The sequence below is a fragment of the Equus asinus genome, chromosome 5 (assembly GCF_041296235.1).
Source record: "Equus asinus isolate D_3611 breed Donkey chromosome 5, EquAss-T2T_v2, whole genome shotgun sequence".
Taxonomy (NCBI): domain Eukaryota; kingdom Metazoa; phylum Chordata; class Mammalia; order Perissodactyla; family Equidae; genus Equus; species Equus asinus.
In genome coordinates, this window is record NC_091794.1 from 26,318,148 (window position 1) to 26,341,918 (window position 23,771).

At 41.4% G+C, this 23,771-nt stretch overlaps 1 protein-coding gene across 16 annotated transcripts in view; it reads left to right on the forward strand.

Annotated features, from left to right (window-relative positions):
* RUBCN (rubicon autophagy regulator) overlaps positions 1-23,771 on the forward strand; it is a 68,046-nt gene that overhangs the window by 33,721 nt on the left and 10,554 nt on the right. For 2 of the 16 annotated variants that reach the window (XM_044771398.2, XM_070509017.1), the window contains exons 3-13: positions 4,705-4,788; positions 6,832-6,991; positions 7,628-7,734; positions 8,769-8,925; positions 9,554-10,087; positions 11,507-11,551; positions 13,665-13,760; positions 14,465-14,580; positions 15,305-15,515; positions 16,012-16,113; positions 18,744-18,818. In XM_044771398.2, the coding sequence (XP_044627333.1) occupies positions 4,705-4,788; positions 6,832-6,991; positions 7,628-7,734; positions 8,769-8,925; positions 9,554-10,087; positions 11,507-11,551; positions 13,665-13,760; positions 14,465-14,580; positions 15,305-15,515; positions 16,012-16,113; positions 18,744-18,818 (1,687 nt within the window). Of the gene's footprint in view, positions 1-4,701; positions 4,789-6,770; positions 6,992-7,627; positions 7,735-8,768; positions 8,926-9,553; positions 10,088-11,506; positions 11,552-13,664; positions 13,761-14,464; positions 14,581-15,304; positions 15,516-16,011; positions 16,114-18,743; positions 18,819-23,771 lie in introns of all 16 variants that reach the window. The other 14 variants (XM_044771402.2, XM_070509018.1, XM_044771405.2 and 11 more) reach the window with 12 other exon arrangements.

The window sequence follows — 23,771 nt, forward strand, 5'->3', positions numbered from 1 at the left end:
TATTGTTTCTTTGTTATTGAATTTTGCCGGTTATACTATTATATGGAGAAGGTCTTTTTTCACTGATGTAATTAGGACTTCCATTGACTTCATATACTTGTAAGTCCAGTTTCTTCTCCAGGTTTAGGAAGTTCTCATCTATTATTTCTTTGAACAAGCTCTCTGCTCCTTTCTTCCTCACATCTCCCTCTGGAATACCTATAATTCTTAGATTGCTTTTCCTAGTTGAATTGGATATTTCTCAAAGAATTTCCTCATTTAAAAAAAATCTTAGTTCTCCCTCCTACTCCACCTGAAGTATTTCTATATTTCTATCCTCTAAATTAGTAATTCTGTTCTTCATAATGTCACCTCTGTTTTTTAAGGTTTCTAGATTGTTTTTTTATCTCATTAATTGTGTTTTTCATCTCCAGAATTTGTTTCATTTTTTTATTAGAGTTTTAATCTCTTTTATGAAGTATTCTTTCTGCTCATTAATTTTATTCCTGAGTTCATAGAGCTGTCTTTCTGAGTTTTCTTGTAACTTGAGTTTCTTTATGACAACTATTTTGAATTCTTCATCATTTTAGATTGTAAATTTCTGTGAGCTCAGGATTGGTTTCTGAAGACATCATTTTCCTTCTTCTCTGGAGTGTTAATGTAGTTCTTCATGGTGTTTGATGATATGATCCTTTGCTGGTGCATAGTGGTAGTATCAGGTCGCAGATTCCACCTGCCACCTCTGAGGGGGCAGGTGCTGTGTTTTCTGAACCCACTGCATTTCCTGAAAGTTGTGCTGATAGGGCTCGTCTGCATTTGCCCCCTGGCTGCAGCTGCTTGGCAGGTCTCACACATGCGCAAGTGCTCTGGTGTGGAACTGCTGCCTTGGGGGGACCTGCTGAGATGGTGCACTAGGGGAGAGGGGAGGGGCACTTTCTTTCTCACCTGCAGACCCACTCCGGACTCTTGGGTGATTCACCTGGGCTGCTGCACTTGATGAGAGCACCCTTGTGGTGGCTGAGCCATGCCACTCAGTGTGAAGTGTTCCCCTTGGCCAGGCTGCAACTCTGAAAGCAAAAGTGTTCACCTGCAGGCCTGGCTGCTCTCCCACCTCCTCTTAGAGCCATGTGCTGGCTGCTGTGTGAGGACTTGTGACCTAGATTTATGCCACTGGGGAGGAAGAGGGGATCTGCTCACCTCCTTCCACTGCTTACGAGGGATCCAGTACCCCCATCTTCAGATGTATGGCTGCATGGATCTCTCAGACATCCTATTGTGCTGTGTATGGAATCCTCTGTTGGTTAACGAATGTCTGTTTGGTTGTAATTTAGGGAGTTAAGACTAAGGGAACAGCTTACTCTGCGTTGATGCTGACGTCACTCTGACATCAAGTTTTTATTGAGGTTTTTGTGTGGACATACATTTTCAGCTCCTTTGGGTAATACCAAGGAGTGCTATTGCTGGATCATACAGTAAGAGAATGTTTAGTTTTGTAAGAAACTACCAAACTGTTTTCCAAAGTGATTGTACCATTTTGCACTGCCACCAGCAATGAATGAGATTTGCTTTTGCTCCACATCCTTGTCAGCTTTTGGTGTTGTCAGTGTTCTGGATTTTGGCCATTCTAATAGGTGTATAGTGGTATTGTGTTGTTTTAATTTACATTTCCCTGATGACAGATGATGTGGCACATCTTTTCATGTGCTTGTTTGCCATCTTCTTTGGTGAGGTGTCTGTTAAGTTCTTTGGCCCATTTTTTAAAAGTCAGATTATTTGTTTTCTTATTGTTGAGTTTTAACAGTTCTTTGTATATTTTAGGTAACACTTTATCAGATGTGTCTTTTGCAAATATTTCTCCCAGTCTTTGGCTTGTCTTCTCATTCTCTTGATACTGTCTGTCACAGAGCAGAATTTTAATTTTAATGAAGTCCAGCTGATCAGTTCTTTCTTTCATGGATCATGCCTTTGGTCTTGTATCTGGAATGTCATCACCATACCCAAAGTCATCTAGGTTTTCTATGTTATCTTCTAGGAGGTTTATAGTTTTGTGTTTTACAGTTAGGTTTGTGATTCATTTTGAGTTAATTTTTGTGAAAAGTATAAGGTCTGTATCTAGGTTCATTTTTTTTGCATGTGAATGTCCAGTGCTTCAGCACTATTTGTTGAAAAGACTATTTTTGCTCCATTGTATTGCCTTTACTCCTTTGTCAAAGATCGTTTGACTATATCTATGTGGGTCTATTTCTGGGTTCTCTATTCTGTTTCACTGATCTATTTGTTTATTCTTTTTCCAATACTATACTGTCTTGATTACTGTATCTTCATTGTATGTTGTAAAGTCAGATAGTATCAGTCTTTTTTGAAGAAAAACTCTGTTCTTCACCTTCAGTATTGTGTTGGCAATTCTGGGTCTTTGGCCTCTTCGTATAAACTTTGGAATCAGTTTGTTGATATCCACAAAATAATTTGCTGGGGTTTTGATTGGGTTGCTTTGAATCTATAGATCAAGTGGGAAGAACTGACATCTTGGCAACATTGAGTCTTCCTACTCATGAACATGTATTATCTCTGCATTTATATAGTTCTTTGGTATCTTTCGTCAGAGTTTTGTAGTTTTCCTTATACAGATCTTATACATATTTTGTTAGATTTATGGGTATTTCATTTTTACAGGGGCTAATGTAAATTGTAATGTGTGTTTAATTTCAAATTCCACTTGTTGATTGCTGGGATATAGGGAAGCAGTTGACTTTTGTGTGTTAACCATGTATCCCACAACCTTGCTATAATCACTTACTAGTTCTAAGCATTTTTTTGTTGATTCTTTCTAAGTTTCTACTTAGATGATCATTTCATCTGTGAACAAAGACAATTTTATTTCTTTCTTCCCAATATGTATACCTTTTATTTCCTTTTCTTGTCTTATTGCATTAGCTAGGACTCCAGTAGAATGTTAAAATGCAGTGGTAAGAGGGGACATCCTTGCCTTGTTCTTGATCTTACTGGGGAAACTTTGAGCTTCTCACTGTTAAATATGATAATAGCAGTAGGTTTTTGTAGATTTTCTTTATCAATGTGAGGAGGTTCCCCACTGTTCCTAGTTTACTGAGATTTTTTATCATGAATGGGTGTTGGATTTTGTCAAATGCTTTTTCTGCATCTATTGATATGATCATATGATTTTTCTTTTTTAGCCTGTTGATGTGATGGATTACAGTAATTGATTTTGGAATGTTGAATCAGCCTTGCATACTTGGGATAAATCCCACTTGGTCATGGTATATAAATCTTTTTATACACTGTTGGATTTGATTTGCTAGTATTTTGTTGAGGACTTTTGCATCTATATTCATGAGAGGTATTGGTCCATAGTTTTCTTTTCTTGTGTTGTCTTTTTCTGGTTTTAGTATTAGGATAATGCTGGCCTCATAGAATGATGTGGGAAGTATTCCCTCTGCTTCTATCTTCTGAAAGAGATGGTAGGGAATTGGTATAATTTCTTCTTTAAATGTTTAGTAGAATTCACCAGTGAACCCATCTAGGCCTGGTGCTTTCTGTTTTGGAAGGTTTTAATTGTTGATTTAATTTCTTTAATGGATATAGGCCTAATCAGACTAACTATTTCTTCTTCATGAGTTTTGGCAGGTTGTATCTTTCAAGGAATTGGTCCATTTCACCTAGGTTATCAAATTTGTGAGCAGAGAGTTGTTTATTATATTTCTTTATAACGTTCAAGGATCTGTAGTGATGTCCCCTATTTCATTTCTGAGCCTAAAATTTTGCCTAAAGAAAGGAAACCAAGTTTAGATGCTATTCACTTATATGTGACATAACCAGGAGACATTCTGGAGTTGATATCCCACCGCTGCCCACCTCTGGCCAGTCAGTATCCACTAAGCCACAGAACAGAGTCCAGAAACACTGCCACACTGCTGCCGAAATACTAAAAGTCTCCGTGACTCTAACTGGCAAAAGATCCTGTACACCTGACACTTCTAATTCTTACTTCCACTTTCCTAGACTAGGTGAGAGGTCCATGACGTTTAAGATGCTTCTTGGATCATAGGTTAAGTTCTGATATATTTTAAAGACTCTTTATAGGCTGTTTATTTTGTCCCATTGACTAGTCTGTCTCTTAATACTTGTGCCAGCTCTATATTTCTACATTATTTAGATTTCAGTTTTAGCTTGTGCCCAGTAAGCTCAGAAAGGACTCTCAAAAAATAAGAGGTTTTCATGATATAAACATTTTTTTGCCAGGTTCAGGCCTCTTCCAGTGTGAGACTATTTTATGTAGGACTGAACATTTATTTGACCCTTAAAATAGCTCTTTCTTGACCTGGGTAGCCTGGGAAAAGCAGGTCTTTCCTTACTTTATTTTGCAGAAAGAACTGAAGACTTCCATCTCTGACTTTTAACAAATAACTCTTCACCAGTTTTAAGAATTATGTTCTAGGAAACTGAATGGGAGAAAACGGATTATTTTCATTATATAACCTTCTATATTATATGCAAAAGAATGCCCAAAAGAATCATTAAAATAATTTTTAACGATTATCCTTTAAAAGGATGAATATGTGTATATATTCCTTTGATTGGTGCTGAGAACCTTGGTTGAGGCAAGGAAAGAGTTATATTTTTTTTTCTCTCTTTGAGTGTTAACACTAGAACTAGATTTGGTCCAAAATGGTAGTGATTTGTTCACCTTATGTGTTCCCACAGCAGGTGTGTTGCCGCCAGACTGATTACTGGCAATTTGTGAAAGACATCCGCTGGCTCAGTCCCCACTCGGCCCTTCATGTGGAGAAGGTAAGAAGTGAAGGTAACCACAAGGCTTTGTTGTTTGATGTTCTGTCTTAAGAGTCTCCTAGACTAAAAGGATGGTGAGTCAAGTTTCCTGTTAATTGAGAGCAGGAAATTATCCCTGTAGGACTGATTTGGAGGGGAGGATTATTTGCTTTAAAAAATAAACCTTGAAATTGGGGCTGGCCCCGTGGCATACTGGTTAAGTTCACATGCTCCGCTTCAGCGGCCCAGGTTCACCAGTTCAGATCCTGGGCTCAGACCTACACCACTTGTCAGCCATGCTGTGGCAGTGATCCACATGTAAAGTGGTGGAATATTGGCACAGATGTTAGCTCAGGGCTAGACTTCCTCAAGGAAAAAAAGAGGGAGATTTGCAACAGATGTTAGCTCAGGCCTAATCTTCCTCAGCAAAAAATAAATGAAAATAAAAATAAACCTTGAGGGCCAGCCTGGTGGCGCAGCAGTTAAGTTCGCATGTTCTGCTTTGGCAGCCTGGGGTTCGCTAGTTCGGATCCCAGGTGCGGACCTTAGCACCTCTTGTGAAGCCATGCTGTGGCAGGCATCCCACATACAAAGTAGAGGAAGATGGGCATGGATGTTAGCTCAGGCCCAGTCTTCCTCAGCAAAAAGGAGGATTGGCGGCAGATGTTAGCTCAGGGCTAATCTTCCTCAAAAAAATTAAAAAAAAAATAAACCTTGAAAACCCATTGCTCTGGGCCACTTTCTCTCCTCTGGGGAAGGAGTGAAAAAGTTTTGTTATTTTCAAAACATCTGCATAGTGGGACCAGAATGAAGCTTTTCAAAATCCTGGGCAAATGGTGACAGTTCCCTGAAGTGGTTGGGGGAAGTTGGACTCATATGCTGATAACTGTGTTTTTTGAGAAGAGGATGTACCAATTAGAAAGAAATGTGAGGTTTCTGAAGGCCAGGGTCAAATGGAGCCAAACATTTCCTAACAGTTTTGGCTACCCTTGTAGCACCCTACTCTCCTGTCCTCTCAGCTCAACATAGTACTCCTGATTTGCAGTCAGGGAAACAAGAGCTCAGGGAAGCTTGGTGACTTGGCCAGAGTTACACAGCTAGTTCCAGATCAATCACTGTCAAATTTATGTATCTGTTTATTTAACTCCTTATTATGGAAAATTTGAAAAATATACAAAATTAAAGAAAATAGTGTAATGAACCCTAAAATATCTGTCACTCGTCTTTAACACTTGTTGATACATGGCCAGTATTATTTCATGTATACCCCACCCACTGCCAGATTCATTGTTGAGATGATGTGAGGAAAAGTCATTTGTTTTTAAATGATCAGAGAACCAAATCACAAGGTGTCAGACTGGCCTTTTTTGTGAGAAAAGGCCAGAGCCTAATGGTTTTCTTACATAGATTTTCTTTGTCTTTCTTACTTTTATTTTTCCCACCAAAACCTTCTCTAACTTCCTTTTCTAAAATGTATTGCTGTAGACATTTCCTCTTAGAAGCTATCTGAAATTGCCATCCATACATTTTTTTGCACTAACCCTGGGCTCTGAGACCTTGTTTTTAGGAACAGCCAAGTAGAAGGAAGTTCCAGTAGAGAATGCTGTGGCCAGAGCCAACGAGAGATTGTTTCTCTTTGGTGGAGAACCTTTGATGGCATTTTTCCTGGATCCTTTCCCCCAGGTTTTTGTTGCATTGTTTTCTGGCGGCCATCTGAAATAGAGAACTCTGTGAGAGAGGCCAGAACGTCAAGTTTATCTTCCCTCTGAATACCCCAGAGTTGATGCCTCTTTGGAGTTAGAACATAAAGAGACAGATGTAGCAGCTTTGTCCTCTCCTGGAGCTGCCTTTGAGGACTTAACTGCTTAGTCCCTCTCCAGTGGCCCAATCTAGCAGTGGAGCCGTTAATCCCTTCCTTCCCTCTCCTTGCTCAGTAACCTCTAGATGCTAGCTGGAGGAAAAATACCTCTGATTGCCTCCTCTTTCCTGTCTCAAATCACCAGGCCTCAATTTTGCTGTGTTTACCAGGATGTATCTTTTGACTCCTGCCTCTTTGCCTCCCAGTTCATCAACTTGCATGAGAATGGTGAGAGCGGCACTGATGGTGTGAGTGAGCGTGCCGTTGCAGAGTTGTGGCTGCAGCATAGCTTGCAGTGCCACTGTCTCTCAGCCCAGCTTCGAACTCTGCTTGGGGATAGACAGTATATCAGAAAATTCTACACAGGTACGTAAAGGTCACTTAGCCAGGATTGTTGCCCGTATTCCTCACGCTCTTCCACTTTACGCTTCTTGTACACTGACTCTTATCCCAGGGCCTCACTTGATGCCATAGACATTCTGATCAGAAACACCCATCCAGTCTTCTCTCTCACCTGCTGTGTAAGACACAATCAGACTTTATGTTGAGGTGTTCTCCTATTCCCATACTCACAAACCAGTGAGAGTAACTACCATGTACTGAGTTTCCTATGTGCCAGTCACTTTTGTACTTTTTATACATATGCTCTTCCCCACATCCCTGAGAGGTCAGTATTAATACCTCTGTTTTTCAATCAGGGAAGCAGAGTCCAAGGAGGTTTAGGTGACTTGGCCAAAAGTCACCTAGCAACAGAATTCAAATCTGGGACTTTCTGAATTTGAAGCCTCTTGTTGTAGACCCTCTGCTATATTGCACATTGCTTAGCCTATCCTAGACTTTATTTGTCCCTGATTCCTCTTCTCTCCACAAATAGCATGATTTTCCTCAAGTCATTTTTACTTTTTCCCCTCTCTTCTTCCCTGAGCTTCTCCCTGGGCCACACAAGGAAGCTAAAGATCTCCCCAGTGGGCTCCATCTCTGCAGTAGCTTTTCTCTCCACAGATACTGCTTTCCTGCTAAGCAACGCCCACGTCACGGCCATGCTTCAATGCCTGGAAGCAGTGGAACAGAACAACCCCCGTCTCTTGGCTCAGATTGATGCGTCTATGGTAAAGGGGGCAAGGGATTATCTGTGTCTGTGCTGGGTCCCTCAAATTCACCATGATGTAACCTTATGTGACAAACTACTTCTTCACTTAGGCAGTTGTGGACTGAAAGGCTTTTATTAAAAAGAAAAAAAAAAACTTGGAGAAGAAGGGGAGTTACCGTAAAGTACTTATTGAAGTGAAAAGTCTAAGCTTAGGTCTGTTTGAGGAAGAAGGTGTCTGTTTTTTAAAATCTTTTTTTAAAATCCTGAGTCTAAGTAAGCACCTCCTTACGGGCAAGCTTGGCAAATTGCTAGGGAGAAGAGGGATGATTTTGAATCAGGAGTAGGACTTGTAGCATCAGACGTAGTATGGCCTAGTGTTACACAGGATCATTTTTGTCCTTGAAGTATAAAGAAAATTTTGTTGCTTATTGTTAACCCTCCAATTCACTCACCCCATCACTAATATCAGTACATCAGCTAGAATGGAATCACAGTCCCTCCTTCTTTAGGCAGGGATTCCCTCTCTCTCTTGGTTTTTAAGTTTTGATTCTTGGTTACCATCTATTGAATACTTTCTATGTGCCAGGCATGGTGTATGCACAATACATGCATCATCTCATTTAATCCTCACAATTCTATAAGGTAGGCATTAATCTCATTTTATAAAGGACGCCATCGAGGGACAGGGTAAGTCACTTACCCAAAGTTTGGACCAAATAGCCTGTAAGTGATAGGGTCTGGGTTTGAACCCTAGTCTCTCTGATTTCTGACTCCACATGCATAGTCTTGAGCATTTTGTTGTACTGCATCCATGATAAAGCACTCCAGGTTTACCCCCTAGGATTCCAGGGACAGAAGCTGTGGTATATGGCAGGACTTCAAGGTTTTGAAGTTGTATGTTCTAATAGGGGGTAGCTATGCTATATCTACAGGCTCTGGCTGCAGTCCAAGTCTGCTGCCAAAGGTCGGCTTCTATCAGCGTTTCTGTAGTGCTGAATACCCCTGAATGCCCCAAGGTCTCTGTCCTTGATTCTGACACATGTTTTTTTGTAGTTTGCCAGAAAGCATGAGAGCCCGCTGCTCGTGACAAAGAGCCAGAGCCTGACAGCTCTGCCTGGTTCCACATATACCCCTCCAACCAGCTACGCTCAGCATTCCTACTTTGGGTCCTTCTCTAGCCTTCATCAATCCGTACCCAACCACAGCTCAGGTATGGGGGCAGGGAGGGTAGTCATACCGTGTATCCCCAGCCCTGGAAAGTAGAAGACTTGGTGCCTGCTCACAGGCTGAGTGTAGACAAAGCCTTGGGTTCGTGCAGTTTGTCAAACTTCATGTCATAAAAATGAACATCTTAAAAAGTTATATAGCAACTGACCTAAGATAATTCAATAGAATCATTAAAGTAACAGGAATGAGAGATGTTTTTAGATTCTTCTGGGTTTCTAATCCACATTGCCAAGAAGGCATTTCAGTAATCATAGGTAACATTTATTGAGTGCCTACCACATTCCAGGATCTGTTATAATCAATTTGTGTATATTATCTCATTTGATCCTCAAAACAGTCCTGTGAGGTAGGTGTTATTATTATTGCTCTTTTTATGGATGAGAAAAGCGTATGAATAAGCAATGAAGCCACTGTCTCAAGAGCCCATGTGCTTTGCTTAGCTGCTTCTAAGTAATTTTTTACTTACCTCAAATGACTTTTACTGAGGTGACACCAGGTGTCCTGGGCACCCAGTACTGATAGGGAGTTTGGTCCTTAATTGTGGAGAAGCCCTTTATATGTACCAAAGACTTCCAGCTCACCTTTCCCTTCTCTTTCGTTTTATACCCTAGAAAGAAGATCTACTTCCTTTTCACTCTCTGGCCCTCCCCAGGGACCTCGAGAAAGCAGAGGGCACACCTCACCAGTAGAGGATCAAACCACCCAAGCCCCCCTGCTTCCACTCCCTGCATTAGCCAGGGATTCCCCCTCCACTCCAAATGAGATGAGCTCCAGCACTTTAACCAGCCCCATAGAAGCATCCTGGGTCAGTAGCCGGAACGATTCCCCAAGTGATGCCAGTGAGGGGCCTGAGTACTTGGCCATCGGCAACGTGGACCCCCGAGGCCGGACTGCGAGCTGTCAGAGTCACAGCAGCAATGCCGAGAGCAGCAGCTCCAACTTGTTCTCATCCAGCAGCTCCCAGAAGCCAGATTCTGCTGCTTCATCACTAGGGGACCAGGAGGGAGGCGGGCAGAGCCAGCTGTCCAGCATCCTTCGCAGGTCCAGCTTCTCAGAGGGGCAGACACTCACTGTCACCAGTGAAACAAAGAGGAGTCATACTCGCTCCCATTCTGATACCAACATTGCCTCCAGAGGAGCCCTAGGTAATGATAATCACTAGCCCCTAGTTACGAAGATGGCCCCCTCAATTTAGGGTAGAAGGGAGAGTTTCTTCTTAAGGGTCTTCAAATGATAGGAAGAGAAGTTATGTTTCTGATGACATGATGGATATCTTGCTTATAATAAAAGAGAGAAGTTTGTAATGTAATATGGATACCCAAGAAGTCTCTCTAGAGAATATTTATGTGTATTCCTTTTTACATTGCTGAATGTTAAATGCTTTCCTCAATTCTTTCAGTAGATTCTTAGCATCAGAGGATAGTGTAACTCATCATAGTTCAAGTTTTAAATGTGTCTCTTACATAGAGGGGAAGTACTAATGAGCTTTAAAAATAATCCCGTTAAATTCCTCCCCTTCCTATGATTCCTGATAAGTTTGGTCAGGATGTAATACTAATATGAGAGAGGCAAATTGACATTAGGGTTTCTTCATTAAAACTAGGGATATAGTGAGTGTGGGGTGATATGACCTTGTAAATAAGTTGGGGCACTGACTGCTGCATCACTAATTCAAGTTGAAAGGCAGTCAGGTAAGGAGGGGCCACTGGGGCCTCCTTCACACAAATACCAGCTGCTAGCAGAGAGCACCCTAGGCATGGGAAGGTGGGTCTCATTGCTTTTGCCATCTCTCTGCCATCATCTGCCCTGGGTTATTCGTGCCTAGCAGGCTTTGGTTGGGTTTCATTTGTAGAAGAATCTCCCTAACAGTGAGTGGAATGTGGACCTTTTTGCTCAAAGCCAGTTCTGGGTGAGAGAGCCCTAGAAATAAAATATAAAAATAAAATATAAAAAAAATTTAGAAAACAAGCAAAAAGGGGGGATTTCCATTAGTAACTGGAGCTGCTGTTGATTTCTGTTTGTAATTTCTAGAAAGTTGAGAGCTAAGGCCCTCATTTAAAACTTATGAATGACAAACTTTTGTTTCTATTTTCCCCTTAAGAATGTGGTTTGGCTTATTGGAACTCTTCAGGAAAAAAAGTCTCCAAATCAAAGCCTGTCTTCCCACGAGCTTTCTTAGATGTGAAGAGTACTTGGGTTAGATCCTCACTTCACATCTCCTGCTGCAGGCCTGGTGTCTGCTGTACTCCAGGGCACTGGTCTTTGAGCATGTGAAACTTCCCTGCCCCCATTCTGGAATCCACGTGGATTCCAGAAACACGGTAACCTGCATTGGAAAAGGGACCCAGGGAAAACCTAAGCAGAAGGGTCTGAGGGAGTGTGGGTCATGTGTAGCTTCCTGTATGAGTCAGCTGCTAGGGTTCAGTAGCTGACTACTTCAGCACTAGGGTTCCCTCTCGGGAGTTAAGTCCCCTCCTCTGCTAGATAAAAGGACACTCTTTTTCTCACTCTCTCTATTCTCGTTTCCTCTGCACTCTCCTCTGCACGTGTCTGTCTACGTACAGGAGGCCTCAGGAATATCACCATTATAGTTGAAGATCCCATTGCAGGTTTGGGAGCCAGTCCTCCTTTCTGTCCACCGCCTCATCCTCCTCCTGCTCCTCTGTGACCACATTGCTTGGTTCAGAACCTCCTTTTCCATTCTGGTGTCAAATCAAGTCTGTCTAGTCTGGTCCTGCTGTGAAGCTTGGACCTGTCTGTAAAATAGCGCCAAGATTTTTTATATGTTTTCTGCCCACATCTTCCAGATGCTTCATTCAGTCTCGTAACAAGCTTCTGGGAGGCAGAGTCAAGACTTATCAATCCTGTTTGCCCCAGGGTGAAAGTGAGGCCCAATATTTGTCTAAGACATCGTGATGAATCAGTGGCAGAATTTTTCTTATAACTGAGTACTTACTATGGATTACTTTATTCCCCTTGAATTAACACCAGAATGTGTTTTCTCCCCTTTCTGTGGTTTTGGCTGTGGGTGCATGTTTCTTGCCTGTCCTAGAGTACCGTTTCCTTTTTCTTTCACCCATCTTCCTTCCCTTAAAAGTCCCCATCCACCCGTTCCAGCCATTGCACAGGATTTTTCTAGTGATTTAAGTTTCTTTGATTTTCATGGTGGTGTTCAAACTGAATCTTGTTTTCCATTCTGGGTTCCATAATTCATGGAGATGTTAATGACTCCATGACTCCAGACTAGAATATATCTGCAAGACAGAGTGGTGAGGGAGCACTGAAAACCATGGCTTCCTGGTAATGGGTGAAGCCACTGGGGATGTTAGCCTGGAAAAGAGAACATTAAAGAGGAATAAGTGTGCGGGACCATCATTTAGAAGAGCATTGTAGTTCTTAAGGAGATGAGAAATTGTAAGAAGACAGATTTCAAGTGTTACCTGAGGAAATTCTAAGAATTAGAACTGTTCAGTTGAATGGGCAGCATCAGGAGGTAGTGAGCTCAGTAAGCAAAAGCTGGATGGCGTTCACATGTAAAGGAAAAGGGTGCTGGTGTTGGAGTGTGTGTTGTACACTGAGTTTGACTGGGGACCTCAAAGGTCCCTTCCAAGTCTTAGTTTCTTACCAGGGTATCATGGTGACTGCTGCTTTGTCTTCAGTTCAGTATTGAGGAGCAGAGCCCACTGCCAGGACCACCAGAAATCTTTGAGGCTAAGGAGAAGAGAACACAGGTTCTCTCTTACCACACAGTAGCATTTTTGTGAGAGGAGCAGCTGACAAGTTGGCACCATCTGTTCGGGAAGTGGGTTGAATGCAGCTCAATCCTTCATTCTCTTGGAGCATCCTGCTCATTTCTCAGGCACCCACAGCTTTTCTACCTGCTCTTCCTTCTGTGGCACCGGGAACTTTGTGTTTTCCTTTGGAGAATATCAGTTTCTCATTTCCTGCAAGTCCTGCCTGCTGCTATTTCTCCACTCCTAACTTTCACTGTTCCTTGAATACTTCTACCCAGGCATTTCATACTTTGCTAGTTTTCTCTTGAAATGTCTCCCTTCCTTCTCCAGTGAGGCTGGGTCTGCAGCCCTGTGGCTGAGCCCTTTGGTTATAAGGCCATCATCTCTGGCTTTTCTAGCATTGTCTTAATGCTTCTTTTAGGATATTGCTAGATTTTATGTTGTTATTCTGCCAATTCAGAAGTGGGTTAAATTTGTAGGTATGACAAATTTACGTTTCAGGGTCAAGAGAGGCCATATCCTGGTATTTCCTTAGTGAGTATAACCCATCTGATACTGTTTAAAAGCCTAGTGTTAGGGTATCAGAAAAGTTTTAATGTACTTATCTTTGTTTTACCTTGGGAGAACTGTTTTCTGAATTGGTTTGTCAGGAGGCTGGAAATTGGCTGATGTTCCTGGAACATTTGGTAAAAAGATAGAAGAAAAGAACTAAATTCAGGAATCCACTGATTTGATTCTTTTTCACCTTTGTGTTGCCGCATTCTGGGTCATGTTTTCTCTTTTCACCTTAGAATATACTGACTTGCCATCTCCCTTCCTCCATGTGTTCCTGCATTCTTGGACTGTTCCCTGTTGGTGTGCCACCTCTCTCCTCTTTGGGAGGGTCTTGGGAATGGGAGCAGTTAAATGTTGAAACTCCAAAGTTGAGAATGTATCTGTTGCTCACCTCGTATGTGTGTTTTTACTCCCTGGTGGTCACTGCCACTAGAATCCTGCAATGATAAGTCGAAGTTGAGAGGCCCCTTGCCCTACTCTGGCCAAAGCAGTGAAGTCAGCACACCCAGCTCTCTGTACATGGAGTATGGTAAGTGAGTACTAGGAAGGCTAGGACTGCATTTGTGTCTTTTCTCTGCTCTCCCCTTGTGCCTACTGAGCTGTGAGCTCTGTGGCTCATCTCAGCTCTGTGGAGGGTACACACTGTACACTCTCACCCTCCCTTTCATCATTTTCAACCTCTGTGCTGGAAATCACACTGCCCTGCTGTTTCTCTTGCTCCCCTCTGACTTAGGGGTCCCACCGTCTCATGCTGTGGGCGTTATCACCATGAGTGTCTGTTGATCCAGATGGAATGGCGCTCTGAGTGGGTGAGAGGGACCTTGAAAAGAGGCCTTTGAGTGTCTGGGCTTAATTACCGGAAGATAAGCTCCACATGGAAATCATCCACAGGAGGAAACCATTTGTTTCCTTGTCTGTCTCTCAGCACAGGTTTTTTGTTTTCTTTTTTGTGGAGTAGGAGGGCAAGTAGTTCATGTTTAGATGGTAAAAGGATTGTTTCCAGGCTCTCTACATTGATTCCACCATTCTTTAACCAGAAGGCTTAGTGCTCTGGGATTCTGAGATTCAGAGAAATTCCTTTAGAAGGTAGATAGCTTCTTTCCAATCTGTTACCTAGGAAGACTTGGGAGCATCTTTAGTGGTAAAATCATCAGACTTCTTGAAGAAGCTTGGCTGTTACAGATTTGCATTTCAAGTGAGAGCTTTTCACATTCACATTCCATTTTTCTACAGAGGATGGTCAGTACCTGTGCTCAGGGGAAGGTATGTTCCGAAGACCATCAGAAGGACAGTCCCTCATCAGCTACTTGTCTGAGCAAGACTTTGGCAGCTGTGCAGACCTGGAAAAGGTGAGGAGTCTAAGGGGCTACCAAAGAGTCCATGAGTTGGGAGATCTGGCCTGAGGGGCTGCAGTGCCATTCATTCTAAGGAGGTTTGGGGTACACAGCAGTAACATAAGTATAGACAACAGTAAAGATAAGTTCATAGTAAAGATAAACTCAGTAGGTTCTATCTCTGAAGAACTCTTCATGGAGTACATGCTCCTCATTGAGTCTAAAAATATTACTGATTTTGACTTAGAAGCTACCTTGGGCAGAGAGGCATTGAATTTTAGCCACATGATTGTTGTTTCCTTGACCCTGGAACCTTAAGTAAAAACTGTTTCCAGAATAAACTTCTATATTTTGTTCTAAGGCTCAGATACGTAATAAATAACATTCCTGTAGCATTTTATAGCTTACAAAGCACTTTATCTTGAGACATCACATTTACCTTAATAATTTGTGTACAGGTGTATGGCTTTAGGAAAGACCCTGATATGAAGTTCTGGACTTCTTCCCTGTCATATTTTTATGTAGAAAGTGGAACAGGAAGGCCCAGGCATGGCCAGGTACGAGAGCAAAGAGAATGTAGAACAGGTTTTCTGGCCATCAGCTTTCTTTATAGTAGGGGTGTTTTGAATAAAAGGAGTGCATGTCTTGCAAGCTCTACTTTCCCACATTATTATCAATGAGGTTTTCAATATTTCTAGCCCCTTACTAAGCAACTTCTTTGGTGTTCTCCTTCTGCCAGGAGAATGCCCACTTCAGCATCTCAGAGTCCTTGATTGCTGCCATTGAGCTAATGAAGTGCAACATGATGAGCCAGTGCCTAGAAGAGGAAGAAGACGAGGAGGAAGACAGCGATAGAGAGATCCAGGAACTGAAGCAGAAGATCCGCCTTCGTCGCCAGCAAATCCGCACCAAGAATCTGCTCCCTGTGTACCAGGAGACTGAGCATGGAAGTGAGTGAGGCTGTGAGGGTGTCTCTTCCTGCTTCTTCAGGGCTTCAGGATAAGACATGGCACCACGTCGGCTTTCTTTTTTGTCTTAATTTGAGATGTTATTACCCAGCCAAGGGTTCCTCTGCTGCCAGAAAGATTTTCTGTGTTGTTCTGATTTTTTTTCCTACTAGACCAGAATCCTAGAGTTCATCCATTTCCTGCTTCAGAAATATCTTCCAAAAAGTAGGTTTCTGATATGAGAAGTAAGACCAGTCGTTCCAGATTCACTTCCCAGATAGTAGTACATTCTATTTACATAAAACTTTCTAAATTTCATGAATAAAATGGAGATAAACCAGCAAGAAGGGCTAGTTTCCACTTCCCCAGCATCACCCCAGCCAAAGTTCTATTTACTTCTCTGTTGAAGTCATACCTGGTCCCTTTTATTGTAACCCTAGAGGGAGAAGGAGACCTCTTTCTGTCCTGTTTATTACTTTTTTTTTTTTAAACCTCACAGGCTTTCGGGTCACTTCCAGCAGCTCCCAGTTCAGTTCACGTGATTCAGCACAGTTCTCTGACTCGGGCTCTGCTGATGAGGTTGATGAATTTGAAATCCAAGGTAAGAACTGACACTTCTTCAAGGGAGCTTTCATTACCTGTTTCTTTCAATTTAGAATCATAGGCTGAGAAGCTTTCCCTATGTAGGGGATCTTCAGTATGGTCCATTATGGAATGTTGTCAGCGATTGTAAGGGACAGCCTTTCTTGCTAAAAAGAGAACCCCTTTAAAATTTAAGCATAAAAGAACACTGAAAGGAAGTGTTCCAGGTGGAGTGGGCTGCCTGTTGAAGTCACCCCGATGCTGCTTCCTCAGTTACACCTTTCTCATGGATTCTCCCTCTGATTCCTCCTGCTCACAGCTGAGGGCTGGCCCATACCTGTGTGAAATTATAATCCTATTCTCTTGTGTTTCATAACACAACAGAAATTGTTTCAAAGTGTTTAAAAGAAGCTTTGTTATAATCGTAAGAGAAAAGGACAAAAAGTTATTGGGAAAAAAAGCAAAAAATGAAAAAAATCAAGTTTACAAAGTAGAGCTTTATTTTCTGTCCTACCATTGCACACTTGCTTAGGAGAATCACAGACTGTTGTTGTTATTGTTGTAAGCATCTGCCTGCATAGAGAAGGGGATGGGTTCTAATCTGGGAAGGCAGCTGTGTTAAATCAGGTTAACTGTTTAGTGGGTTAAAACATTCCTGCAAATCATAGATTTCTTCAAGTCTTCATCAGTGCTACAAGCAGACAAACAAAAAAACAGTTCAGGGACATAAACTTATCCCTAGTAGGTGAAACCGAAAGTAATTTTCTTGTAGAGGTGAATTGTATCTGTAATTCTGTGTTGTAAAATGATGATGAATGGATCTTTTATTGCCTGAGGCTCCAGTTTCCTTTTACACCAGTCTAGAGCCCATTCACCTGCACAGACCTCCAGGTTATGGTAGCTGCGTTTCTTCCCCATTCAGAAATACAGTTTTTTACACATATTTTTCCAGGTCTCCAGGAAGTCTTCCTTCTGTGTTCTCTTTAATGTACCTGATTTCTATTCATGACAATAATAGATAATCACTTAAAGCTCCAATTTTTTTTGTTTGTATGTGGTTTTCCAACAGCAATTCTCCAATTCTCTTACATCGACTGAGTGTCCTATAATTCAATTCTGACACTGATTCCTGGAGTTAGCACAGACTCCACAGGTTAAGGGCTCAATCCCATGAGACTACCCCACTTCAGATGCCAGCCACAAATGGGGTCACCAGGCTACCTTTACTTCTCTCCAGACAACTACAAATTCAGGGGTCCCATGACCCCCCACTCAGGTTCGATAATTTGCTAGAATGACTTACAGAACTCAGGAAAGTGCTATAGTTATAATTTCAGTTTACTATAAGGGATACAAATGAACATCTTCATGAAGAGGTACATAGGACAAGGTCCCAAAGTGTCCCAAGCACAGGAACCTCTGTCCCTGTGGAGTCAGGGTGCACCACTCTCCCAGTACATCGATATATTCACCAACCAGGAAGCTCCCCCAAACCTCATCATTATGAGTTTTTTTTTTAATCAAGGTTTCATTATGTAGGCATGAGTGATTAAATCATTGACCATTGGCGATTGAATTCAATCTCCAGTTTCTTCCCCCTCCTGGGAGATTGGGGGTGGGGATAAAAGTTCTAATCCTTTAATCAAGTGGTTGGGTTTTTTTTCTGGCAACCAGCCCCATAGTAAAGCTATCTAAGTGCCCCCTAAGAGTCACCTTATTAGCATAAACTCAGATATAATGGAAAGAGACTCATTATAAATAATAAAAGACATGCCTATCACTCAGGAAATTCTAAGGGTTTTAGGAGCTCTGTGCCAGGAATTGAGGCAAAGACCAAATATATACATATTTTTGTTATACCAGTCTGTGATTGACCTGATCTCCAAATTAGAGGAAAATAAAAGAGTTCTGCCCTTTCTCTAGGATCAGCAGTCAGAATTTCATGAGGGTAATACTAAGGTAAATACAAAACGCTGCTTCACTGGGTGTGGAGCAGTCCACTTGACCACTTTCCCCTGGCAAAGCAAGGAGCCAGGGGAAGCTGTTGAGTCTGGAAGGAGTCAGATTTGAAATAGCCTGTCTGGAGGTGGCACCAAGTATGCTCCTATTGGAACCTTTTGCTGCAATTGTGGGCCCAGAGGAGATGTTTAATCAGCTAACTCTCTAGTCAGTTCAGAACAGAAATCCTTAAAGGGAAAGAACTTAGGGCTGGGTTTCTCAAACTCTAGGCCAGATAATTTTTTGCTGTGATAGACTGTCCTGTGCATTATAGAATGTTTAGCATCATCCCTGACCTCTACCCACTAAATGCTGGTAGCATTCCACCCTCTCCCACAAATCGTGACAATCAAAAATGTCTCCAGACATTGTCAAGTATCTGCAGGGGGAAAAATCCCCCATGTTGAGAACCGCTACTTTAGGAGGTCTGGTTTGGGGAAGGCTGGCAAGGCCAATTTCGGGGAGCAGCAGTGACTGTCTCCCAAGTTATTGTGAGTACCTACCTGTGGACGTAAGTTCCTGAAAGCAGTTTTACCTTTGGAGCAACAGTCAAGTTCTGATTCAGGAACATGTGGTATAGAGCTGTCATTCTCATTGATTTACTTCCTGTCTGAATACTAAAGGGCCCCTTTTATAATCATTATTACACAGATGGTAGCGAAGGATCTAACCTGACTCGCATGTCAAAGAACGGACTCTCAGTGTCGGTGGCCTCAATGTTTTCAGGTAGCCTGCATTCGAAGTGTGGGTGTGCTCATACATGCATGTGTGTGAATGTTGGCACCAGCTTTTGTACATACTTTATCACGTGACTCCTGTCAAGGTTCTAAGGGCTACAAGATCTGGAGAACTAGCTGGGAAAAAGCAGACCTAAGACAGCGAGAAACAATTCAGATATTCATTTTCTTCTTCCTCGTATGACCCCAACAATCCTCCTCACAGAGATTGTCCTTGTTGACGCTTCCCTATAGTGATACATATATATTAAGTGGTCATTGTGGCTGATGAGGTAGTAGACAGTTTAGAAAGGAATGGTTAGGTGAAGAAACTTTAGTTCAAACTTTTAGGTAAGGTACTGCTACACATTCACATAGCAAAAGTCAGATAGAATAGTATGAAGTTTAGTGTCTTAGTGAAAGTTTGCAGAGCCGACTTTCAGAAAGCTCTCTCTTCTAGGTACTTTGTATACAATTAGGATTTACTGCTGCAAATGTTTGCCCTTAGTAATTGCTCTGTGATCCAAACAAGTAGACTTTCTGTAGGTTGGGTTAACTTCAAAGAAAGTAGCAGTTTTCTACTCAACTTGGCTTTAAGAAAAACAACAACAAAACTCAGGACTTTTTATTAAACAGTTAATGTTAACTGTTAATATTGTCAGCCACTAGAATTTGAAATAATTATGTAAGATTAGATCAAGATTTAGAGAAATAAAAGTAATTAGGTGCCTTTTATCTTTACTCCTGAAAAGCTTTAATTTATCCTAACATAGTCTTCCCTTGCTTGAGAAGTAATTATCCTAAGTCAGTTTTTAACTGGTTTCTAATGTGTTTGTAACCACAGTCCTTTGCTGGTGCACTTAGTGGTTGTCAGCCACTTCTCCATCAGAGCATATTCACTCTGCTTTAACCATAAGGCATACCTTTATTTGGTCTTCCCAGCATTATTTCTTCCCCCATTTTGGAGCTTTAAAGCTTTTTTATACACTAAGAGTATGAAACATTTTTCAACTAAAAAACTACTTTTTCTTGTGACCCACAATCCCAACACGTTATTGGGAGCTGGAGAAACAGCAGTCAGAACAAGCCCCTCAAAATTAGTGACTTGTTTTACCTTCTTTCTATACACAGATTCCCAATTATGAAAGTGTAATTTACAATTCATTTTTCTGTACTCTAATTTCTTTATTGCTTTCTGTTCTTTTTCATCTATTTCTGGTATTTAATCAAGTTTATTACTGGTAGCAAATTCTTTCTGAAAACTATCATTATACTTCTTATTAGCAGTCTTCCCCATCATGTCCAGAGGTTTACAGGCTCATTTCTTTTTGATCACCTTAAGTGATTTATGCTATTGAAGAGTCTATCAAAGAAGGGTCATCAGAATCTGTAACACTTTGGAAAAATTAAAGCACTTAAGGATCGTATTATGGACATCATCTGTGATAAGTACTCTGCATATTGTAATACTCTGCTTAATATAATCACTTTTCTTTGATCGTGATTCATCAAATAGACCATATGGAGCAGAAGTGTTTATGAAGGAAATAGATTTGAAAGTTCCTTCCTCCTAGCAATAACGTGGATATAAACCTTGTGATCATAGAAAGCTTCTTGATAGAAAGCTTTGTATTCATCAACTTCTGTTTCTTTTTTTAAACAATGTTACTAAGGTATAATTACATATCAAAATTCACCCACTTTAAGTGTACAGTTCAATTTTTTGGTAAATTTACCAAGTTGTGCAACCATTATCACAGTGTAGTTTTAGAACATTTTCATCAGCCCAATAAGATCCCTTGTGCCCATCTGCAGTTAATTCCCATTCTTACCCCAACCTTCAGTTCACCACTAATCTACTCTCTGTCTCTATAGATTTGCCTTTTCTGGACATTTCATTTAAATTGGATCATATGATATGTGATCTTTTGTGTCTAGCTTCTTTCACTTCATCTATTTCTTCTGACGGTGTCTGCCAAATTAATATGATAGCATTCATAAGCACGCAATCCCAGACAGTCTTTTCAACTTCTTTAGTTTTAGGGTTTTGTTGTTCTCTCCCACCACTTCATCCTCTTCTATTATAGCTTTATCAATTCTTCTTTATCTTCCTTTGTAGAGTCTTACAGAACTTCAATCTTCCACATATATGTATCTTTGTATCTAGTCAGGGTCCAATCTGGACACAGAAACCACATAGTAATTTGAATAGGGAAAGTTTAATATGAAGAATTATTAACTATCATGGGAAATTGAAGTAGTGGGAGACTGGCTTGTAAGGAGTAAAGAGATCTCTAAAGAATACAGGAATAGCAAATAGAGGCAGCAGTTGCTCTCCCTAGGGCTGAGATAGAGCACCCAGGGAAGGAACAAACGTAGAAGAGGACCACATCTCCAGGGCTGAGATCCAGATCTCCTGGCTCACTGGATGGTGGAGAAGTTCTCTAAAGCTGCAGAGCTGTCCTGAGAGATACCAGGGGATGCTATCCATGGAGGTGCCGTGCCAATGGCCCTTAGCAAAGAAACCATTCTCTGGGGTGCTGGAGGCGGCTGCTCCAGGGAGGTGCCGTGACTCAGAACTCAGAGTACCAGGGGACATGGTTCATGGGAGGTGCCAGGCCTGTGACCCTTGCTATGAAGCTTTCCCAAGAGGTGCCAAGAGAAGCCATTTATGAGAAGTACTGCTAGTGGCACTCTGCTGCAAAGCCGCTTGAAGGCATGCTTCCCCAGAGGAAAAGTCACATGCACTACAGGAGTCTGCCTAGAGGAGTACGCCAGAACCAGCAAGAGAAACCCCTTCCTCCTTCAGTGTCCCTCCAGTGCCCTCTACTGACAAAGCTTAACATTGTGCCAGCTGGCGAAGGACCAGTGTTTCAGAGTTTAGCTCCATTATCACAGAGCAGACTAAAAGAAGGGCACATTTAAAACTGAAAGGCAATAAATTGATAACTGACACAATATGTAAAGAGGAAAGTTCATAAACTATGTTTTCTGACAAGTTTTGAATTATATCCAATTCAAGGTAAACATTTGCTTCTCCCCACCCTCCGCTTTTTAATCAAATTTTTTCTCCTTTTAAAACAAGAATAGTTGTGGTTCTCCATTTTAAAGTGTTTCCTCTTGAGTCAGCAGTTACAGAAAATTCATTGGAGTTGGATTTCCAATGAATTTGGATAGCACCTTATCTGCTAGAAGGGAAAGCAAGATGGAGACCAACATCAAACTGGCTGGTAAAATCTGAAGTTGACTCACTTCCTGTTCCTCACTTACTTGGTTTACAAATTTACAGATTTGCTAGAGTACCAAGGTTTTAACCAGTTTTCCCTGGTCATCTCAATACCAATGTCTGGACGTGCAAAAATTCTTTTTATGGGGCCAGCAAGTGGCATAGTGGTTAAGTTCGCGTGCTCCGCTTCAGTGGCCCAGGGTTTGCAGGTTTGGATCCTGGGAGCAGACCTACATACTGCTTATCAAGCCATGCTGTGGCGGTGTCCCACATACAAAATAGAGGAAGACTGACACAGATGTTAGTTCAGCAACAATTTTCCTCAAGCAAAAAGAGGAAGATTGGTAATAGATGTTAGCTCAGGGCCAATCTTCCTCACCCAAAATGAAAAGCAAAATTTTTTCAACATGTTATTTTTGTCATTGTTGTTTGTTTTTATATTTTGAACTTTTTTCAGTCAGTAGTTATAGCTTTATCCTATCTAAAGTATCAAAAGCATTTCAAATCAGTTCTCTTAGAAAAGAATACTTGTTTTTGTACAAAGAATTGATAAAAGGTTTCATAATTATGTTAATTTCCAGTTGGAAGGTGAGCTTCTTAGACTTCTTTCAAAAGTGCTCTCGTCTGAGACATAGTTACTTCATCCAATCGAATAGCTTCCTTCTCTCTCTTTACTCCTTAATTATCAGTCTTAGACCCTGACATATTTTTATCCAGATTCTCAGCTGGTGTTCCAATCACATTAACTTAGTCATTTGCTTGAACTGACTCGAGAGTCAGCAGGATACAGCAGAGGTCCAGGACCCACAGGGCCTTCGTGGTACTTGACCAGTGTCAGATGTCATGTCCCTTTTGATATCAGGTGCTGCCTCTCCCTCTCCACTCCTGGAGTAAGACCCTCACATCCAAAACCCTGTGGTCTTCCGCATTCTTGGAAGTATGCATGATTAGCTAGGAAGTCCTTGCTACATACCTCCAACCTCATTGCACCTCTGGTAAAAAAGAAGAAACACCATAAAGTATGACTTGACTATGTTTTCCAAAGAGGGGAGAATGGTTTTTTCCTCTCAAAGAAGAAAAGACTTTGTAAGGATGAAGAACAGCTAAATAGTTTTAATGAAGACAGTGGTTTCCTTAGCAACCATGAATGATTAACCACCTCTTCTCTCTCATATGCAGTGTTTTTTGTTTTTCTTTTTTTGGTGAGGAAGATTGTCCCTGAGCTAACATCTGTGCCAGTCTTCCTCTGTTTTGTATGTGGGACACCACCATAGCATTGTTTGACAAGCAGTGTTTAGGTCTCTGCCCGGGATCTGAACTCGTGAACCTCAGACTGCCAAAGCAGAACATGCGAACTTAACCACTACACCGCAGGGCTGGCCCTCTGTGGTATTTTTTTGAATAGCCTGGCCCTAAAGTAACAACATTGGTTAGCTCTTTATTCAAGGATAGCTGTGTAAGATTTCTCTCATTTTTACTTCTTCATCACTCCCAAACAGGCTGAAATTTGCTTTTTGCTTTTAGCCAATTAATCATTCATTGAAGAAATATTTTCAAAAAACCTATTGTGTACAAAGCACTCTGAGGGCTGCAAGGACAAGGCAAGACTTAGGTAAATCCAAGGCAGTATAAGTATTATGTAAATGAATGTTGTAAACCAGACGGTCTAGGAAGGTCTAGTTTGCTATTGCCTAGAAGTTTTTTCTTTTCTTGAATAGCAATATTTACAATTAAATA